The sequence below is a fragment of the Oncorhynchus clarkii genome, chromosome 1, assembly GCF_045791955.1.
Source record: "Oncorhynchus clarkii lewisi isolate Uvic-CL-2024 chromosome 1, UVic_Ocla_1.0, whole genome shotgun sequence".
NCBI classification, from domain to species: domain Eukaryota; kingdom Metazoa; phylum Chordata; class Actinopteri; order Salmoniformes; family Salmonidae; genus Oncorhynchus; species Oncorhynchus clarkii.
This window is the reverse complement of record NC_092147.1, coordinates 1,779,611-1,802,110: the sequence shown is the minus strand read 5'-3', so window position 1 is coordinate 1,802,110 and position 22,500 is coordinate 1,779,611. Positions and strand designations below refer to the sequence as shown.

The window sequence follows — 22,500 nt, the reverse complement described above, 5'->3', positions numbered from 1 at the left end:
GAGAGGAGAGATGATGGAGAGAGGAGAGATGATGGAGAGTGGATATGAATGGAGAGAGGAGAGATGATGGAGAGAGGAGAGGGATGGAGAGAGGAGAGGGGTGGAGGGGGGAGAGATGATGGAGAGAGGAGAGGGGTGGAGGGGGGAAAGGGGTGGAGGGGGGAGAGATGATGGAGAGAGGAGAGGGGTGGAGGGGGGAGAGGGATGGAGGGGGGAGAGGGATGGAGGGAAGAGAGGGATGGAGAGAGGAGAGAGAAGGAGAGAGGAGAGAGAAGGAGAGAGGAGAGGGATGGAGAGAGGAGAGGGATGGAGAGAGGAGAGAGAATGAGAGAGGAGGGGAATGGAGAGAGGAGGGGAATGGAGAGAGGAGAGATGATGGAGAGAGGAGGGGAATGGAGAGAGCAGGGGAATGGAGAGAGGAGGGGAATGGAGAGAGGAGGGGAATGGAGAGAGGAGGGGAATGGAGAGAGCAGGGGAATGGAGAGAGGAGGGGAATGGAGAGAGCAGGGGAATGGAGAGAGGAGAGGGATGGAGAGAGGAGGGGAGAGGAGAGGGATGGAGAGAGGAGAGAGAAGGAGAGAAGAGAGGAGAAAGATGTCATATATCAACAGTATTAATCTTTAGGTGACTACAGTAGTTATCTGTAGGTGACTACACTACCTTCATGTAGCTACAGTAGTTATCTGTAGGTGACTACACTACCTTCATGTAGCTACAGTAGTTATCTGTAGGTGACTACAGTAGTTATCTGTAGGTGACTACAGTAGTTATCTGTAGGTGACTACAGTAGTTATCTAATGGTGACTACAGTAGTTATCTGTAGGTGACTACAGTAGTTATCTGTAGGTGACTACAGTAGTTATCTGTAGGTGACTACAGTAGTTATCTAATGGTGACTACAGTAGTTATCTGTAGGTGACTACAGTAGTTATCTGTAGGTGACTACAGTAGTTATCTGTAGGTGACTAAAGTACCTTCATGTAGCTACAGTAGTTATCTGTAGGTGACTACAGTAGTTATCTGTAGGTGACTACAGTAGTTATCTGTAGGTGACTACAGTAGTTATCTGTAGGTGACTACAGTACCTGTATCATATGAATCATGTGGCTACAGTAGCTTGTATGTACTTACCTGGGCTGTCTCCGTCTCTGTCTCTCCTACTGCAGGCTGAGCTGTCTAATGTGATGGCTTTGGTCTGATGGGCGCTGTCTGGGCTGGAGCCACCTGAAGGGCACTGGTTCTGGGTGGCATGACGCTCTAAACGGGAGGCCCCTCCTCCTCCACCGGTGCCAGGGCTCACCACCATCCCTGCCCGCCGCTGGCTCCTCATCTGGGGATCCCTCGACGTCTCTGACAGCCCCTCTGTCTCCCTCCTCCTCCAGGGGTTCTCACTGTCTAACCTAACTCCACCTCCTCCTCCTCCTCCACCTCCTCCCCCTCCTCCTCCTCCTCCTCCTCCTCCTCCTCCTCCTTCTCCTCCACCTCCTCTTAAACGTCCTAAACCTCCGATGCCACGCAACACGTCCTCCTCCTCTGGAATAGGGTTGTACCAAATGTTGTTGTCCCCTTCTGTGCGTTGCCTCAGCTCAGCGAAGCAGTTGGGTGGGAGGCCTAGACGCGAGTAGGACTCGTCGGCAGCCTGGCTCTTTCCTGTGGACAGTACCCAGGCTCGGCTGCTCCTGTCCAGGGTCTGGAGATAGGCCCCTGACCCCGAGGACTTCACCATACAGGAGGAGACACAGATCTCAGCGTAACCTCCTATAGGGTTGGTGAACTCTGGGACTGCGGTGTGGACAGGGGGAGGAGGCTCACAGAAGGAGGTGCTACATTGTCCCTGATGCTCCCAGTCTAAATCATCACACCTCCTCCTGTCCAGCCCGGCCTCCACTAACGTCTTCTGGCTCCAGGCCTGTTTGGAGGTTGAGACCTGGGCCTTTCCTGAGCTGCTATCCGAGTCACAAGCCCCGTAGAGCAGGCTGTGAGAGCCCTCTGTGCCTGGTGTGGAGGCCAGTTTGGCCCACTGCTGTTTCTTGGCCACTGTTATCTGGGTGCGTGGGGTGGTGGTGCTGTCCTCCGTTGGCGGGGTCGGGGGTTCGGACTCCGCTGTCGTTACCGTTGACAACGATGAGGAGGAAGCGCTTTGGATGACACCACTCTTCCGCTGGATGTCTGGAGGGAAACAACACAACTATTATGGTCTGTATTATGGTAATTATCCAGTCCAATAAAGACTGTATTATGGTCATTATCCAGTCCAATAAAGACTATTATGGTCATTATCCAGTCCAATATAGACCGTATTATGGTCATTATCCAGTCCAATAAAGACTGTATTAGGGTCATTATCCAGTCCAATATAGACCGTATTATGGTCATTATCCAGTCCAATAAAGACTGTATTATGGTCATTATCCAGTCCAATAAAGACTGTATTATGGTCATTATCCAGTCCAATAAAGACTGTATTCTGGTCATTATCCAGTCCAATAAAGACTGTATTATGGTCATTATCCAGTCCAATAAAGACTGTATTATGGTCATTATCCAGTCCAATAAAGACTGTATTATGGTCATTATCCAGTCCAATAAAGACTGTATTATGGTCATTATCCAGTCCAATAAAGACTGTATTATGGTCATTATCCAGTCCAATAAAGACTATTATGGTCATTATCCAGTCCAATAAAGACTGTATTATGGTCATTATCCAGTCCAATAAAGACTATTAGGGTCATTATCCAGTCCAATAAAGACTGTATTATGGTCATTATCCAGTCCAATAAAGACTGTATTATGGTTATTATCCAGTCCAATAAAGACTGTATTATGGTCATTATCCAGTCCAATAAAGACTATTATGGTCATTATCCAGTCCAATAAATACTATTATGGTCATTATCCAGTCCAATAAATACTATTCGGGTCATTATCCAGTCCAATAAAGACTGTATTCTGGTCATTATCCAGTCCAATAAAGACTATTATGGTCATTATCCAGTCCAATAAAGACTATTATTGTCATTATCCAGTCCAATATAGACTGTATTATGGTCATTATCCAGTCCAATAAAGACTATTATGGTCATTATCCAGTCCAATAAAGACTGTATTCTGGTCATTATCCAGTCCAATAAAGACTATTAGGGTCATTATCCAGTCCAATAAATACTATTCGGGTCATCCCTGAACAGGCAGTTAACCCACTGTTCCCAGGCCGTCATTGAAAATAAGAATTTGTTCTTAACTGACTTGCCTGGTTAAATAAAGGTAAAAAAAAAAAAAAAAAAAAAAAAAAAAAAAAAAATTATCCAGTCCAATAAAGACTGCATTCTGGTCATTTTCCAGTCCAATAAAGACTGTATTCTGGTCATTATCCAGTCCAATAAAGACTGTATTATGGTCATTATCAAGTCAAATAAAGACCGTATTATGGTCATTATCCAGTCCAATAAAGACTGTATTCTGGTCATTATCCAGTCCAATAAAGACTATTAGGGTCATTATCCAGTCCAATAAAGACTATTAGGGTCATTATCCAGTCCAATAAAGACTATTAGGGTCATTATCCAGTCCAATAAAGACTATTATGGTCATTATCCAGTCCAATAAAGACTGTATTATGGTCATTATCCAGTCCAATAAAGACTGTATTCTGGTCATTATCCAGTCCAATAAAGACTGTATTATGGTCATTATCCAGTCCAATAAAGACTATTAGGGTCATTATCCAGTCCAATAAAGACTGTATTCTGGTCATTATCCAGTCCAATATAGACTGTATTATGGTCATTATCCAGTCCAATAAAGACTGTATTATGGTCATTATCCAGTCCATTATAGACTGTATTATGGTCATTATCCAGTCCAATAAAGACTGTATTATGGTCATTATCCAGTCCAATAAAGACTATTATGGTCATTATCCAGTCCAATAAAGACTATTATGGTCATTATCCAGTCGATGGGCAACGAGAGACGTTCCTAATGAAACGATGGGCAACGAGAGACGTTCCTAATGACACGATGGGCAACGAGAGACGTTCCTAATGACACGATGGGCAACGAGAGACGTTCCTAATGAAACGATGGCAACGAGAGACGTTCCTAATGAAACGATGGGCAACGAGAGACGTTCCTAATGACACGATGGGCAACGAGAGACGTTCCTAATGAAACGATGGGCAACGAGAGACGTTCCTAATGAAACGATGGGCAACGAGAGACATTCCTAATGAAACGATGGGCAACGAGAGACGTTCCTAATGACATGATGGGCAACGAGAGACGTTCCTAATGAAACGATGGGCAACGAGAGACGTTCCTAATGACATGATGGGCAACGAGAGACGTTCCTAATGAAACCATGGGCAACGAGAGACGTTCCTAATGAAACTATGGGCAACGAGAGACGTTCCTAATGAAACGATGGGCAACGAGAGACGTTCCTAATGAAACGATGGGCAACGAGAGACGTTCCTAATGAAACGATGGGCAACGAGAGACATTCCTAATGAAACGATGGGCAACGAGAGACATTCCTAATGAAACGATGGGCAACGAGAGACGTTCCTAATGAAACGATGGGCAACGAGAGACGTTCCTAATGACACGATGGGCAACGAGAGACGTTCCTAATGAAACGATGGGCAACGAGAGACGTTCCTAATGAAACGATGGGCAACGAGAGACGTTCCTAATGACATGATGGGCAACGAGAGACGTTCCTAATGAAACGATGGGCAACGAGAGACGTTCCTAATAAAACTATGGGCAACGAGAGACAATCCTAATGAAACGATGGGCAACGAGAGACGTTCCTAATGAAACGATAGGCAACGAGAGACGTTCCTAATGAAACGATGGGCAAAGAGAGACGTTCCTAATGAAACGATGGGCAACGAGAGACGTTCCTAATGAAACGATAGGCAACGAGAGACGTTCCTAATGAAATGTGACCTTTAAAGGACAAACTCAACTAATAGTCCACTAAACTGAATGGCGGATAAACGAGTTAGTGGAGCTTCTGCCAACTCAAAGCCACATGCTTTGCTGTCACAGAAGGACAGTAAGCATTTCCTTTACCACTGTTGATTTGTGTGACTGACTTGGTCCCAAGAACAAATTTTTTTTCCAAATGTGTTTCTGTCTACAATGAGTCATGAGGAAAAAGAGAGGAGAGGAGAGAAGAGTCGGAAAACGAAAGAGCATAAACAGTTCAGGGGGTTAGCTATTTAGTGGTTTGTTAAGTCTCTCTCTCTCTCCATAACTCAGTCCCATCTCTCTCTCTCTCTCCTTCGCTCTTTCTCTCTCTCTCCTTTGCTCTCTCTCTCTCTCTCTCCATACCTCAGTCCCATCTCTCTCTCTCTATACCTCAGTCCCATCTCTCTCTCCATACCTCAGTCCCATCTCTCTCTCTCTCTCTCTCTCTCTCTCTCGCTCCATACCCCAGTCCCATCTCTCTCTCTCTCTCTCTCTCTCTCCATACCTCAGTCCCATCTCTCTCTCTCTCTCCATACCTCAGTCCCATCTCTCTCCCTCTCTCTCGCTGACATCCTGCACATCTGGATTCCTCTCTCCCTGTTCCTTTACTCTTCCCTCTCCTTCCTCTCCTCCCCTCCTCTGCTCCGTCTCTCTCTCTCCTCTTTTTCCTGTGGCTGTCTTCCCTCTCCCTCCTCTCCTTCCCTCCTCTGCTCTCTCTCTCTCTCTCTCCTCTTTTTCCTGTGGCTGTCTTCCCTCTCTTCCCTCTCCTCCCCTCCTCTGCTCTCTCTCTCTCTCTCTCCTCTTTTTCCTGTGGCTGTCTTCCCTCTCCCTCCTCTCCTTCCTCTCCTCCCCTCCTCTGCTCCCTCTCTCTCTCTCCTCTTTTTCCTGTGGCTGTCTTCCCTCTCCCTCCTCTCCTTCCTCTCCTCCCCTCCTCTGCTCCCTCTCTCTCTCTCCTCTTTTTCCTGTGGCTGTCTTCCCTCTCCTAACTCTCCTCCCCTCCTCTGCGCTCTCTCTCTCTCCTCTTTTTCCTGTGGCTGTCTTCCCTCTCCTCTCCTCCCCTCCTCTGTTCTCTATCTCTCCCTCCTCTTTTTCCTGTGGCTGTCTTCCCTCTCTTCCCTCTCCTCCCCTCCCCTCCTCCGCTCCCTCTCTCTCTCCCCTTTTTCCTGTGGCTGTCTTCCCTCTCCTTCCTCTTCTCCCGTACTCTGCTCCCTCTCTCTCTCCTCTTTTTCCTGTGTCCTCCCTCTCTAGTTTGTGTGTGTGAGCCTGGTGATGTCCAAAAACATGGCAGGAATCATGAATAACCCCACTGTGTCGATCTACAGTCTAATCCGTTATATACAGTGCCTTCGGAAACGATTCAGACCTTTCCCCACATTTTGTCAGGGTTACAGCCTTATTCTTTAAAAATATATATTGCCCTCATCAATCTACACACACATTTACAGAAGTATTCAGACCCTTTACTCAGTACTTTGTTGAAGCACCTTTAGCAGCGATTACAGTCTCGAGCCTCCTTTGGTAGGACAGTCGCGAGCCTCCTTCGGTAGGACAGTCTCGAGCCTCCTCCGGTAGGACAGTCTCGAGCCTCCTTCGGTAGGACAGTCTCGAGCCTCCTTCGGTAAGACGTTTCTTCTCCCCGTTCTTCTCTGCAGATAAAGGCTGGTGGAGTGGATGCAGAGATGCTTGTCCTTCTGGAAGGTTCTCCCATCTCCACAGTGGAACTCTAGAGCTCTGTCAGAGTGACCATCGGGTTCTTGGTCACTGACCTTCTCTTCCCGGATTGGTCAGTTTGGCCGGGCGGCCAGCTCCAGGAAGAGTCTTGGTGTTTCCAAACTTCTTCCATTTAATAAGAATGATGGAGGCCACTGTGTTCTTGGGGACCTTCAATGCTGCAGAATGATGGAGGCCACTGTGTTCTTGGGGATCTTCAATGCTGCAGAATGATGGAGGCCACTGTGTTCATGGGGACCTTCAATGCTGCAGAATGATGGAGGCCACTGTGTTCTTGGGGACCTTCAATGCTGCAGAATGATGGAGGCCACTGTGTTCTTGGGGACCTTCAACGCTGCAGAATGATGGAGGCCACTGTGTTCTTGGGGACCTTCAATGCTGCAGAATGATGGAGGCCACTGTGTTCTTGGGAACCTTCAATGCTGCAGAATGATGGAGGCCACTGTGTTCTTGGGGACCTTCAATGCTGCAGAATGATGGAGACCACTGTGTTCTTGGGGACCTTCAATGCTGCAGAATGATGAAGCCACTGTGTTCTTGGGGACCTTCAATGCTGCAGAATGATGGAGGCCACTGTGTTCTTGGGGACCTTCAATGCTGCAGAATGATGGAGGCCACTGTGTTCTTGGGGACCTTCAATGCTGCAGAATGATGGAGACCACTGTGTTCTTGGGGACCTTCAATGCTGCAGAAATGATGGAGGCCACTGTGTTCTTGGGGACCTTCAATGCTGCAGAATGATGGAGGCCACTGTGTTCTTGGGGACCTTCAATGCTGCAGAATGATGGAGACCACTGTGTTCTTGGGGACCTTCAATGCTGCAGAAATGATGGAGGCCACTGTGTTCTTGGGGACCTTCAATGCTGCAGAATGATGAAGGCCACTGTGTTCTTGGGGACCTTCAATGCTGCAGAATGATGGAGGCCACTGTGTTCTTGGGGACCTTCAATGCTGCAGAAATGTTTTGGTACCCTACCCCCAATCCTGTCTCGGAGCTCCACGGACAATTCCTTCCACCTCATGGCTCATTATGGGGTATTGTGTATAGATTGCTAAGGATGTTTTAAATGTTATAATAAGGCTGTAATGTAACAAAATGAGGAAAAAGGCATAGGGTCTGAATAGTTTCCAAAGGCATTTAATGAAGTATCCAGAATATAAGCAGAGATGTGTGTACACGTGCAGGAGCAAACAAGATAGTGACCGTGCCTGTTACACGCTGCTGTGTGGCTATGCTGCTGTGTGGCTATGCTGCTGTGTGGTTATGCTGCTGTGTGGCTATGCTGCTGTGTGGCTATGCTGCTGTGTGGCTATGCTGCTGTGTGGTTATGCTGCTGTGTGGCTATGCTGCTGTGTGGCAATGCTGCTGTGTGCTGTGTGGCTACGCTGCTGTGTGGCTATGCTGCTGTGTGGCTATGCTGCTGTGTGGCTATGCTGCAGTGTGGCTATGCTGCTGTGTGGCTACGCTACTGTGTGGCTACGCTGCTGTGTGGCTACGCTGCTGTGTGGCTATGCTGCTGTGTGGCTACGCTACTGTGTGGCTATGCTGCTGTGTGGCTACGCTGCTGTGTGGCTACGCTGCTGTGTGGCTATGCTGCTGTGTGGCTACGCTACTGTGTGGCTATGCTGCTGTGTGGCTACGCTACTGTGTGGCTATGCTGCTGTGTGGCTACGCTACTGTGTGGCTATGCTGCTGTGTGGCTATGCTGCTTTGTGGGCTATGCTGCTGTGTGGCTATGCTGCTGTGTGGGCTATGCTGCTGTGTGGCTACGCTACTGTGTGGCTACGCTACTGTGTGGCTATGCTGCTGTGTGGCTACGCTACTGTGTGGCTACGCTACTGTGTGGCTATGCTGCTGTGTGGCTACGCTACTGTGTGGCTATGCTGCTGTGTGGCTATGCTGCTGTGTGGCTACGCTACTGTGTGGCTATGCTGCTGTGTGGCTATGCTGCTGTGTGGCTATGCTGCTGTGTGGCTATGCTGCTGGTCTACTGTAGGTGTGTTAGTATTAGTGAGGGTTGGGAGGGACCATGACTGTAGACTACCCTCCCAACCCTCACTAATACTATCACACCTACAGTAGACTACCCTCCCAACCCTCACTAGTACTATCACACCTACTGTAGACTACCCTCCCAACCCTCACTAGTACTATCACACCTACAGTAGACTACCCTCCCAACCCTCACTAGTACTATCACACCTACAGTAGACTACCCTCCCAACCCTCACTAGTACTATCACACCTACAGTAGACTACCCTCCCAACCCTCACTAGTACTATCACACCGACTGTAGACCATGACTGTAGACTACCCTCCCAACCCTCACTAGTACTATCACACCTACAGTAGACTACCCTCCCAACCCTCACTAGTACTATCACACCTACAGTAGACCATGACTGTAGACTACCCTCCCAACCCTCACTAGTACTATCACACCTACTGTAGACTACCCTCCCAACCCTCACTAGTACTATCACACCTACAGTAGACTACCCTCCCAACCCTCACTAGTACTATCACACCACCAGCAGACCCATCTATCCAATGATCTCCTGGAGCAACAGCAGGGGAACAAGATACTGAAGGGGTCAAAAACAAAGTAAGACTGGCAAGGGTCTCAATATAATATTCACCACCGAGTCCCATTCAACCCACGTCACGATTCTCCTTCTCTGGCGATAAAAGTCCAGCCAACGTGTTTAAAAACAGACAGAAGGTGTCCGACCAGACCTGGGTTCAAATACCTTTTCAGCTATTAGTTTTCAATAGATTTCAAAACTCAAATGCATTTAAACTTTAGATATTTTAAATAGTATTTGAAATAAGTATTTGAAAATAATTTCAAATACAATTTGGTTGACTATTTATTTATTTATTTATACAAATAACTGTTCAAAATACTAAAATAAAAAGTACTTGTTTTGGGCTGGAAAATACTCAAATACACAATTCAGATACCAAATACTCAAACACACATTCGGGAAAGCATTCGGGAAAGCATTCAGACCCCTTGACTTTTTCCACAACTTATTACAGACTTATTCTAAATTGGATTACATTTATGTTTTCCCCTCATCAATCTACAATCACAATATCCCATAATGACATCACAATACCCCATAATGACATCACAATACCCCATAATGACATCACAATACCCCATAATGACATCACAATACCCCATAATGACATCACAATACCCCATAATGACATCACAATACCCCATAATGGCATCACAATACCACATAATGACATCACAATACCCCATAATGACATCACAATACCCCATAATGACAACACAATACCCCATAATGGCATCACAATACCCCATAATGACATCACAATACCCCATAATGACATCACAATACCCCATAATGACATCACAATACCCCATAATGACATCACAATACACCATAATGTCATCCCAATACCCCATAATGACATCACAATACCCCATAATGTCATCCCAATACCCCATAATGACATCACAATACCCCATAATGACATCACAATACACCATAATGGCATCACAATACCCCATAATGACATCACAATACCCCATAATGACATCACAATACCCCATAATGACAAAGCGAAAACGGAAATAGCTTATTTACATAAGTATTCAGACCCTTTGCTATGAGACTCGAAATTGAGTTCAGCTGCATCCTGTTTCCATTGATCATCCTTGAGATGTTTCTACAACTTGATTGGTAAATTCAATTGATTGGACATGATTTGGAAAGGTACACACCTGTTTATATAAGGTCCCACAGTTGACAGTGAATGTCAGAGCAAAAAGCCATGAGGTCGAAGGAATTGTCTGTAGAGTACCGAGACAGGATTGTGTCGAGACACAGATCTGGGGAAGGGTACAAAAACATGTCTGCAGCATTGAAGGTCCCCAAGAACACAGTGGCCTCAAGAACACAGAAGTTTGAAACCACCAAGACATTTCCTAGAGCTGGCCACCCGGCCAAACTGAGCAGGGCCTTGGTCAGGGAGGTGACAAAGAACCCGATTGTCACTCTGATAGAGCTCCAGAGTTCCTCTGTAGAGATGGGAGAACCTTCCAGAAGGACAACCATCTCTGCAGCACTCCACCAATCAGGCCTTTATGGTAGAGTGGCCAGACGGAAACCACTCCTCAGTAAAAGGCACATGACAGCCAGCTTGGAGTTTGCCAAAAGGCACCTAAAAGACTCTCAGACCATGAGAAACAAGATTCTCTGGTCTGATGAAACCAAGATTGAACTCTTTGGCCTGAATGCCAAGCGTCACGTCTGGAGGAAACCTGGCACCATCCCTACGGTGAAGCATGGTGGTGGCAGCATCATGCTGTGGGGATGTTTTTCAGCTGCAGGGACTGGGAGACTAGTCAGGATCGAGGGAAAGAACGGAGCAAAGTCATTATGGGGTATTATGTGTAGATTGATGAGGGGAATTAAAAAATATGAAAAGTAGATACACCCTGATACTGAACAGTGGACCCACCCTGATACTGAACAGTAGACCCGCCCTGAACAGTAGACCCACCCTGATACTGAACAGTAGACCCACCCTGATACTGAACAGTAGACCCACCCTGATACTGAACAGTAGACCCACCCTGATACTGAACAGTAGACCCACCCTGAACAGTAGACCCACCCTGATACTGAACTGTAGACCCACCCTGATACTGAACAGTAGACCCACCCGTATACTGAACAGTAGACCCACCCTGATACTGAACAGTAGACCCACCCTGATACTGAACAGTAGACCCACCCTGAACAGTAGACCCACCCTGATACTGAACAGTAGACCCACCCTGATACTGAACAGTAGACCCACCCTGAACAGTAGACCCACCCTGATACTGAACAGTAGACCCACCCTGAACAGTAGACCCACCCTGATACTGAACAGTAGACCAACCCTGAACAGTAGACCCACCCGTATACTGAACAGTAGACCCACCCTGATACTGAACAGTAGACCCACCCTGATACTGAACAGTAGACCCACCCTGATACTGAACAGTAGACCCACCCTGAACAGTAGACCCACCCTGATACTGAACAGTGGACCCACCCTGTTACTGAACAGTAGACCCACCCTGATACTGAACAGTAGACCCACCCTGATACTGAACAGTAGACCCACCCTGATACTGAACAGTAGACCCACCCTGAACAGTAGACCCACCCTGAACAGTAGACCCACTCTGATACTGAACAGTAGACCCACTCTGATACTGAACATTAGACCCACCCGTATACTGAACAGTAGACCCACCCTGATACTGAACAGTGGACCCACCCTGTTACTGAACAGTAGACCCACCCTGATACTGAACAGTAGACCCACCCTGATACTGAACAGTAGACCCACCCTGATACTGAACAGTAGACCCACCCTGAACAGTAGACCCACCCTGAACAGTAGACCCACTCTGATACTGAACAGTAGACCCACTCTGATACTGAACAGTAGACCCACCCTGATACTGAACAGTAGACCCACCCTGATACTGAACAGTAGACCCACCCTGAACAGTAGACCCCCTGATACTGAACGGTAGACCCACCCTGATACTGAACAGTAGACCCACCCTGATACTGAACAGTAGACCCACCCTGATACTGAACAGTAGACCCACCCTGAACAGTAGACCCACCCTGATACTGAACAGTAGACCCACCCTGATTCTGAACAGTAGACCCACCCTGAACAGTAGACCCACCCTGAACAGTAGACCCACCCTGATACTGAACAGTGGACCCACCCTGATACTGAACAGTGGACCCACCCTGTTACTGAACAGTAGACCCACCCGTATACTGAACAGTAGACCCACCCTGATACTGAACAGTAGACCCACCCTGAACAGTGGACCCACCCTGTTACTGAACAGTAGACCCACCCGTATACTGAACAGTAGACCCACCCTGATACTGAACAGTAGACCCACCCTGATACTGAACAGTAGACCCACCCTGAACAGTAGACCCACCCTGATACTGAACAGTAGACCCACCCTGATACTGAACAGTAGACCCACCCTGAACAGTAGACCCACCCTGATACTGAACGGTAGACCCACCTTGATACTGAACAGTAGACCCACCCTGATTCTGAACAGTAGACCCACCCTGAGCAGTAGACCCACCCTGAACAGTAGACCCACCCTGATACTGAACAGTGGACCCACCCTGATACTGAACAGTGGACCCACCCTGTTACTGAACAGTAGACCCACCCTGATACTGAACAGTGGACCCACCCTGTTACTGAACAGTAGACCCACCCTGATACTGAACAGTAGACCCACCCTGATACTGAACAGGGACTGATTCTATTGGACCCTGAGGTGGGCTGTTCTCCAGTTGTCCGACCCCGGACTCAGGAGTTTATTTTAGCCTGCTACATTCGGTTAACAGAGTAGAGATAGGAAGTGGGGCGTTACAGTCAGTTCACTGGAGCTACAGTCAGACAACTTCCTGTTCTCTGAGACACGGGATCAGAGGGCCTGAGAGAAAGAGAGAGAGCGTGTGTGTGTGTGTGTGTGTGTGTGTGTCTGTCAAATCAGAAGAAATGTGATTATACTGATCATACTGCTGCTGATCAGACTTTATCAGGACACTGAGGACAGAGGAGAACACTGCCTGGCACACTGGAGGAGGGGAAAGAAGGAAAGGAAAAGAGATGGAGAGAGAGGGACAGAGAGGGACGGAGAGAGGGAGAGAGAGAGATAGGGAGAGAGAGAGAGAGAGGGACGGAGAGAGGGAGAGAGAGAGAGATAGGGAGAGAGAGAGAGAGAGAGAGAGAGATAGAGAGAGAGACACAGAGAGAGAGAGAGAGAGAGAGAGAGAGAGAGAGAGAGAGAGAGAGAGAGAGAGAGAGGGAGAGATAGGGAGAGAGATATAGAGGGAGAGAGAGAGAGAGAGAGAGAGAGAGAGAGAGAGAGAGAGAGAGAGGGAGAGAGAGAGAGAGAGAGAGAGAGAGAGAGAGAGAGAGGGAGAGAGATAAAGAGGGAGAGAGATAAAGAGGGAGAGAGAGAGAGGGAGAAAAGCCCAAGGAAGAACAAACAGCTGTCCTGCTGTAGATGTCAATGACCGGTCTGTGCTTAAAGCCTTACACAGCTGGAGACACACACACACACACACACACACACACACACACACACACACACACACACACACACACACACACACACACACACACACAGGTTTATATTCACTATTCATCAGAGGGCCCAAAAATACACACACACACACACACACAAACACACAAAGCATGCAGTCTTTCATTTTGTTACTCCCAACTTCACCCTCCACCTCCACCCTCTGCCAAGCAACTCATTCAGACAGGTTTAGTGTCATTCTCCACCCTCTGCCAAGCAACTCATTCAGACAGGTTTAGTGTCATTCTCCACCCTCTGCAAAGCAACTCATTCAGACAGGTTTAGTGTCATTCTCCACCCTCTGCAAAGCAACTCATTCAGACAGGTTTAGAGTCATTCTCCACCCTCAATATTTCAACTGATTCAGACAGGTTTAGAGTCATTCTCCACCCTCAATATTTCAACTGATTCAGACAGGTTTAGAGTCATTCTCCACCCTCTGCCAAGCAACTGATTCAGACAGGTTTAGAGTCATTCTCCACCCTCTGCAAAGCCACTCATTCAGACAGGTTTAGTGTCATTCTCCACCCTCTGCAAAGCCACTCATTCAGACAGGTTTAGTGTCATTCTCCACCCTGCTTTGTGTTGAGGTGTAGTATAGAGTAGTGCACTACATAGGGAATAGGGCTGTAGTATAGAGTAGTGTACTATATAGGGAATAGGGCTGTAGTATAGAGTAGTGTACTATATAGGGAATAAGGCTGTAGTATAAAGTAGTGCACTATATAGGGAATAGGGCTGTTGTATAGGGCTGTAGTATAAAGTAGTGCACTATATAGGGAATAGGCCTGTAGTATAAAGTAGTGTACTATATAGGGAATAGGGCTGTAGTATAGAGTAGTGCACTATATAGGGAATAGGGCTGTAGTATAAAGTAGTGCACTATATAGGGAATAGGGCTGAGTAGCCTGAGCTGAATCTAGCCTGACCTGAACCTAGCCTGCGCTGAACCTAGCCTGAGCTGAACCTAGCCAGAGCTGAACCGAGCCAGAGCTGAACCGAGCCTGAGCTGAACCTAGCCTGAGCTGAACCGAGCCTGAGCTGAACCTAGCCTGAGCTGAACCTAGCCTGAGCTGAACCTAACCTGAGCTGAACCTAGCCTGAGCTGAACCTAGCCTGAGCTAAACCTAGCCTGAGCTAAACCTAGCCTGAGCTGAACCTAGCCTGAGCTGAACCTAGCCTGAGCTAAACCTAGCCTGAGCTGAACCTAGCCTGAGCTGAACCTAGCCTGAGCTGAACCTAGCCTGAGCTGAACCTAGCCTGAGCTGAACCTAGCCTGAGCTAAACCTAACCTGAGCTGAACCTAGCCTGAGCTGAACCTAGCCTGAGCTGAACCTAGCCTGAGCTAAACCTAGCCTGAGCTAAACCTAGTCTGAGCTGAACCTAGCCTGAGCTGAACCTAGCCTGAGCTAAACCTAGCCTAAGCTGAACCTAGCCTGAGCTGAACCTAGCCTGAGCTGAACCTAGCCTGAGCTGAACCTAACCTGAGCTGAACCTAACCTGAGCTAAACCTAGCCTGAGCTGAATCTAGCCTGAGCTGAAAGTAGCCTGAGCTGAACCTAGCCAGACCAAATACCAATAACTTAAGTTATTTTCTCTCCAAAACGCCAGCCTACCAGACCAGAGCCTTCTCTCTCTGTCTCTCTCTCTCCCTCCCTCTCCCTCCCTCTCTCCCTACCTCTTGTCTCTCCCTCGCTCTCTGTCTCCCTCTCTCTCTCTCTCCCTCTCTCTCTCCCTCCCTCTGTCTCTCCCTCGCTCTCTCTCTCCCTCTCTCTCTCTCCATCCATCCAGTCAAGAAAGCAATAATCACTCCAGTCCATTCCTGCCAGGAAACAAATCCAAGGGACTTTTTTTTTGGTGGGAAAAGTTTCCATTGCGTTCCATTTGAAGAAGCAGTGCTTAGTGCTCTCAGATATCTAATGGAAAGGACAATAAAATGGTGGTTTAACCTCAGGACAGATCTGTGGTTCAACCAAACTATTCTTTATGGACTTCCTGCTGAGCTGCTGTAAATAACCTTCCCAGAATGCAACACACTGACAACAATAGAACTCCTTCTGAATAATGTTACAGTTCCCTTATAAGTCATTACTAAGGTGGCCATGTTTTCACTGCTGGATGTGCACCCATTTCTCTCTCTCCCTCTTTCTCTCTCTCTCCCTCTCTCTCTCAGTCTCTCTCCCCCTCTCTCTCTCTCTCCCTCTCTCTCTCTCTCTCTCCCTCTCTCTCTCCCTCTCTCTCTCCCTCTCTCTGCTCTCTCATCTCTCTCCCTCTCCCTCTCTCCTCTCTCTTTCCTCTCTCTCTCTCTCCCTCCCTCTCTCTCTCTCCCTCTCTCCCTCTCTCTCTCTCGGTCTCTCTCTCTCTGTCTCTCTCTCTCCCTCTGTCTCTCTCTCTCTCTCCCTCTCTCTCTCTCTCTCTCCCTCTCTCTCTCCCTCTCTCCTCTCTCTCTCCTCTCTCTCTCTCTCTCTCCCTCCCTCTCTCTCTCTCTCTCTCTCCCTCCCTCTCTCCCTCTCTCTCTCTCCCTCTCTCTCTCTCCCTCTCTCCTCTCCTCTCTCCCTCTCTCTCTCTCCCTCTCTCCTCTCTCCTCTCTCTCCCTCTCTCTCTCTCCTCTGATCCAGTCTTAAAGGAGGGCAGACAGAGAAATGCTGTGTGTCACGCTCTGATTGCTAAACGGAGAGACGAGAAGAGATATAAACAGTTTTAGTGAATTTGGGAAATGCTCTCTAAGGGGACAATCTCTGCCTCCATCTCTGGGTGTGAGGGGGGTAGTTGCCTCATCAGGGCTGCAGGAACCTTCCAGCTAGAGTAGCATCTGATCTGTGGGTCTGAGGGGGGGGGGGGGGTTGTTTCAGTAGGGCTACAGGAACCTTCTAACTAGAGTAGCATCTGATCTCTGGGTCTGAGGGGGGGTTGTCTCAGCAGGGCCACAGAAACCTTCTAGCTAGAGAGTAGCATCTGATCTGTGGGTCTGAGGGGCGGTTGTCTCAGCAGGGCTACAGGAACCTTCTAGCTAGAGTAGCATCTGATCTCTGGGTCTGAAGGGGTAGTTGTCTCAGCAGGACTACAGGAACCTTCTAGATAGAGAGTAGCATCTGATCTGTGGGTCTGAGAGGGGGAGTTGTCTCAGCAGGGCTACAGGAACCTTCTAGATAGAGTAGCATCTGATCTGTGGGTCTGAGAGGGGTAGTTGTCTCAGCAGGGCCACAGGAACCTTCTAGATAGAGTATAATCTGATCTGTGGGTCTGAGAGGGGTAGTTGTCTCAGCAGGGCCACAGGAACGTGCTAGTTAGCGTAGCATCTGATCTCTGGGAGTGAGAGGGGTAGTTGTCTCAGCAGGGCCACAGGAATCTTCTAGAGAGAGTAGCATCTGATCTGTGGGTCTGAGAGGGGTAGTTGTCTCAGCAGGGCCACAGGAACCTTCTAGTTAGAGTAGCATCTGATCTGTGGGTCTGAGAGGGGTAGTTGTCTCAGCAGGGCCACAGGAACCTTCTAGTTAGAGTAGCATCTGATAACGGTGCACGAGACAGAGGAGAGGAAGGCTCATCCCAAATGGCACCCTATTCCCCTTTATAGTGCACTACTTCTGATCAGGGCCACTATATAGGGAATAGGGTGGCATTTGGGAGCCAAACAGAGGAGAGGAAAGGAGCGGTAACATGGGAACTCCCATCTAAACATTTGGATCGCCCCACTTATTACTGCACTGGTACAAACAGCATTTATGACAATTAGGTCAGTAGCTAGTCAGCATCTAGTTAGCATCTAGTCAGCATCTAGTTAGCATCTAGTTAGCATCTAGTCAGCATCTAGTTAGCATCTAGTCAGTAGCTAGTCAGCATCTAGTTAGCATCTAGTTAGCATCTAGTTAGCATCTAGTCAGCATCTAGTCAGCATCTAGTCAGTAGCTAGTCAGCATCTAGTTAGCATCTAGTTAGCATCTAGTCAGTAGCTAGTCAGCACATCTAGTCAGCATCTAGTCAGTAGCTAGTCAGTATCTAGTTAGCATCTAGTCAGTAGCTAGTCAGCATCTAGTCAGCATCTAGTCAGCATCTAGTCAGTAGCTAGTCAGCATCTAGTCAGTAGCTAGTCAGCATCTAGTTAGCATCTAGTCAGCATCTAGTTAGCATCTAGTTAGCATCTAGTCAGTAGCTAGTCAGCATCTAGTCAGCATCTAGTCAGCATCTAGTCAGTAGCTAGTCAGCATCTAGTCAGTAGCTAGTCAGCATCTAGTCAGCATCTAGTTAGCATCTAGTCAGTAGCTAGTCAGCATCTAGTTAGCATCTAGTTAGCATCTAGTCAGCATCTAGTCAGTGGCTAGTCAGCATCTAGTCAGTAGCTAGTCAGCATCTAGTTAGCATCTAGTCAGCATCTAGTCAGTAGCTAGTCAGCATCTAGTTAGCATTTAGTCAGTAGCTAGTCAGCATCTAGTCAGCATCTAGTTAGCATCTAGTTAGCATCTAGTTAGCATCTAGTCAGCATCTAGTCAGCATCTAGTTAGCATCTAGTCAGCATCTAGTCAGTAGCTAGTCAGCATCCCAGCAGAACACAGTGTCCAGTGCTGAAAGACATCAGCTAGAATCCATCCCTCATTATTCTACTAATGCTGAAAGACATCCGCTAGAATCCATCCCTCATTATTCTACTAATGCTGAAAGACATCCGCTAGAATCCATCCCTCATTATTCTACTAATGCTGAAAGACATCCGCTAGAATCCATCCCTCATTATTCTACTAATGCTGAAAGACAGCAGCTAGAATCCATCCCTCATTATTCTACTAATGCTGAAAGACAGCAGCTAGAATCCATCCCTCATTATTCTACTAACGCTGAAAGACAGCAGCTAGAATCCATCCCTCATTATTCTACTAACGCTGAAAGACAGCAGCTAGAATCCATCCCTCATTATTCTACTAACGCTGAAAGACAGCAGCTAGAATCCATCCCTCATTATTCTACTAATGCTGAAAGACAGCAGCTAGAATCCATCCCTCATTATTCTACTAATGCTGAAAGACAGCAGCTAGAATCCATCCCTCATTATTCTACTAATGCTGAAAGACAGCAGCTAGAATCCATCCCTCATTATTCTACTAATGCTGAAAGACAGCAGCTAGAATCCATCCCTCATTATTCTACAAACGCTGAAAGACAGCAGCTAGAATCCATCCCTCATTATTCTACTAACGCTGAAAGACAACAGCTAGAATCCATCCCTCATTATTCTACTAACGCTGAAAGACATCAGCTAGAATCCATCCCTCATTATTCTACTAATGCAGAAAGACATCAGCTAGAATCCATCCCTCATTATTCTACTAATGCTGAAAGACATCAGCTAGAATCCATCCCTCATTATTCTACTAACGCTGAAAGACAACAGCTAGAATCCATCCCTCATTATTCTACTAATGCAGAAAGACATCAGCTAGAATCCATCCCTCATTATTCTACTAATGCTGAAAGACATCAGCTAGAATCCATCCCTCATTATTCTACTAATGCTGAAAGACAGCAGCTAGAATCCATCCCTCATTATTCTACTAATGCTGAAAGACATCAGCTAGAATCCATCCCTCATTATTCTACTAATGCTGAAAGACAGCAGCTAGAATCCATCCCTCATTATTCTACTAATGCTGAAAGACATCAGCTAGAATCCATCCCTCATTATTCTACTAACGCTGAAAGACAGCAGCTAGAATCCATCCCTCATTATTCTACTAATGCTGAAAGACAGCAGCTAGAATCCATCCCTCATTATTCTACTAATGCTGAAAGACAGCAGCTAGAATCCATCCCTCATTATTCTACTAATGCTGAAAGACAGCAGCTAGAATCCATCCCTCATTATTCTACTAATGCTGAAAGACATCAGCTAGAATCCATCCCTCATTATTCTACTAATGCAGAAAGACATCAGCTAGAATCCATCCCTCATTATTCTACTAATGCTGAAAGACATCAGCTAGAATCCATCCCTCATTATTCTACTAATGCAGAAAGACATCAGCTAGAATCCATCCCTCATTATTCTACTAATGCTGAAAGACAGCAGCTAGAATCCATCCCTCATTATTCTACTAATGCTGAAAGACATCAGCTAGAATCCATCCCTCATTATTCTACTAACGCTGAAATACATCAGCTAGAATCCATCCCTCATTATTCTACAGCCGTGCCAAACACGGAGCCAAACAGAACCGGCTGTGGCTTTTCCTTCATCCAGCCCACATCCTCCACCTGTATATCTACTGTACATTGTGATATAAATCACAGGGTTATGAACAGTCCACTGGTAGAATATCTTGTTCCTTCATCCAGCCCACATCCTCCACCTGTATATCTACTGTACATTGTGATATAAATCACAGGGTTATGAACAGTCCACTGTTAGAATATCTTGTTCCTTCATCCAGCCCACATCCTCCACCTGTATATCTACTGTACATTGTGATATAAATCACAGGGTTATGAACAGTCCACTGGTAGAAGATCTTGTTCCTTCATCTAGCCACATCCTCCACCTGTATATCTACTGTACATTGTGATATAAATCACAGGGTTATGAACCGTCCACTGGTAGAAGATCGTGTTCCTTCATCTAGCCACATCCTCCACCTGTATATCTACTGTACATTGTGATATAAATCACAGGGTTATGAACAGTCCACTGGTAGAAGATCTTGTTCCTTCATCTAGCCACATCCTCCACCTGTATATCTAATGTACATTGTGATATAAATCACAGGGTTATGAACAGTCCCACTGGTAGAAGATCTTGTTCCTTCATCTAGCCACATCCTCCACCTGTATATCTACTGTACATTGTGATATAAATCACAGGGTTATGAACAGTCCACTGGTAGAAGATCTTGTTCCTTCACTCAGTCTGTCTCTCTCCCCTCCCACAAACGTCACAAATGGGATCCCATTCCCTTTCTAGTGCACTACTTCTGTCCAGAGCCACTATTATAGGGAATAGGGTGCCATTTCTGGTTAAAGTAGTGCACTACTTCTGTCCAGAGCCACTATTATAGGGAATAGGGTGCCATTTCTGGTTAAAGTAGTGCACTATTATAGGAAATAGGGTTCCATTTGAGACGTTTCCTTCGTCTCCTTCCCCAGACGTCCCTAATTTTAGAGAGTTAAAATCTCAATGACTAAAACAGGACAGCAGCCGACAGGAAGCAGCGGAAAAGGGAAGTAGTAAAAAAAAAACACAGGGTTAAAACATATCAATATTTCTCTAACTGGAAAAACAGGAAGTCAAACGCTAAGGAGCAAGTAGGAAGTATGTTTGTGTTACCCCCCCCCCCTATAAATGTTTTTCATTACATAACAAATGCTGCTACAGCTGCTCCTGCTAAGTTAGTTCCTGCGGGATGTCACACATGTTGGTAATGTAGGAGATACGAGTAGTACCAGAACTATCATCCAACTGGCCATAAGACTTATGAACAGTGTCTCGTCTGATTCAAAGAGTGGAGGAACTCTGTTGGAGGGTTCCAGAAAGATATTTACCACAGACGGGTTGAAAATAAATGATTTGTGTATAACTCACAGAATGAAATCAGAGAAATGGAGGGAGAGGAGAGAGAGAGAGACAGAGAGTGAAGAAGAGGAGAGGAGATAGATAAAGTGAGGGAGAGGAGAGAGAGAGACAGAGTGAGGGAGAGGAAGAGAGGTGAGAGAGTGAGGAAGAGGAGAAAGAGACAGAGTGAGGGAGGGAGAGGAGAGAGAGTGAGGGAGGGAGAGGAGAGAGAGACAGAATGAGGGAGAGGAGAGGAGAAAGAGAGAGGTAGAGTAGAAGGAGAGCGGGAGAGGAGGGAGAGACAGAGTGAGGGAGAGGATAGGAGAGAGAGAGAGAGTGAGGGAGAGGAGAGAGAGACAGAGTGAGGGAGAGGAGAGAGAGACGGAGTGAGGGAGAGGAGAGAGAGACAGAGTGAGGGAGAGGAGAGAGAGAGCGTGAGGGAGAGGAGAGAGAGAGTGAGGGAGAGGAGAGAGAGACAGAGTGAGGGAGAGGAGAGAGAGACAGAGTGAGGGAGAGGAGAGGAGAGAGAGAGAGTGAGGGAGAGGAGAGAGAAACAGAGTGAGGGAGAGGAGAGAGAAACAGAGTGAGGGAGAAGAGAGAGAAACAGAGTGACGGAGAGGAGAGAGAGAGAGTGAGGGAAAGGAGAGATAAACAGAGTGACGGAGAGGAGAGAGAGAGAGTGAGGGAGAGGAGAGAGAGACAGAGTGACGGAGAGGAGAGAGAGAGAGTGAGGGAGAGGAGGAGAGGTCAATGTGTCTACACACTGTAAACTGTTAAATCACACGTCTGCATGCAGAACACAGTAATCATTGAAATAGTTTCATTGTCTGGTCCAGTAGACCATCTACAGCAGGGCTGATGATGTAGAGAGGAGAGAGGGGGCAGAGAGAGGAGAGAGGGGGCAGAGAGAGGAGAGAGGGGGCAGAGAGAGGAGAGAGAGGGCAGAGACAGGAGAGAGGGGGCAGAGAGAGGAGAGTAAATAGTTTCATTGTCTGGTCCATGCAGGGCTGATGATGTAGAGAGGAGAGAGAGGGCATAGAGAGGAGAGAGGGGGCAGAGACAGGAGAGAGGGGGCAGAG

General features: G+C 47.1%; 1 protein-coding gene across 1 annotated transcript in view; it reads right to left on the bottom strand.

The window, feature by feature from the left end:
- LOC139412923 (rho GTPase-activating protein SYDE1-like) overlaps window positions 1–22,500 on the bottom strand; it is a 52,840-nt gene that overhangs the window by 15,524 nt on the left and 14,816 nt on the right. Inside the window, exons 2-3 of the mRNA XM_071159846.1 lie at window positions 1,504–2,169; window positions 1,132–1,431 (exon numbers count right to left, since the gene is read on the bottom strand). Coding sequence (XP_071015947.1) covers window positions 1,132–1,431; window positions 1,504–2,169 — 966 coding nt within the window. The remainder of the gene's footprint in view (window positions 1–1,131; window positions 1,432–1,503; window positions 2,170–22,500) is intronic.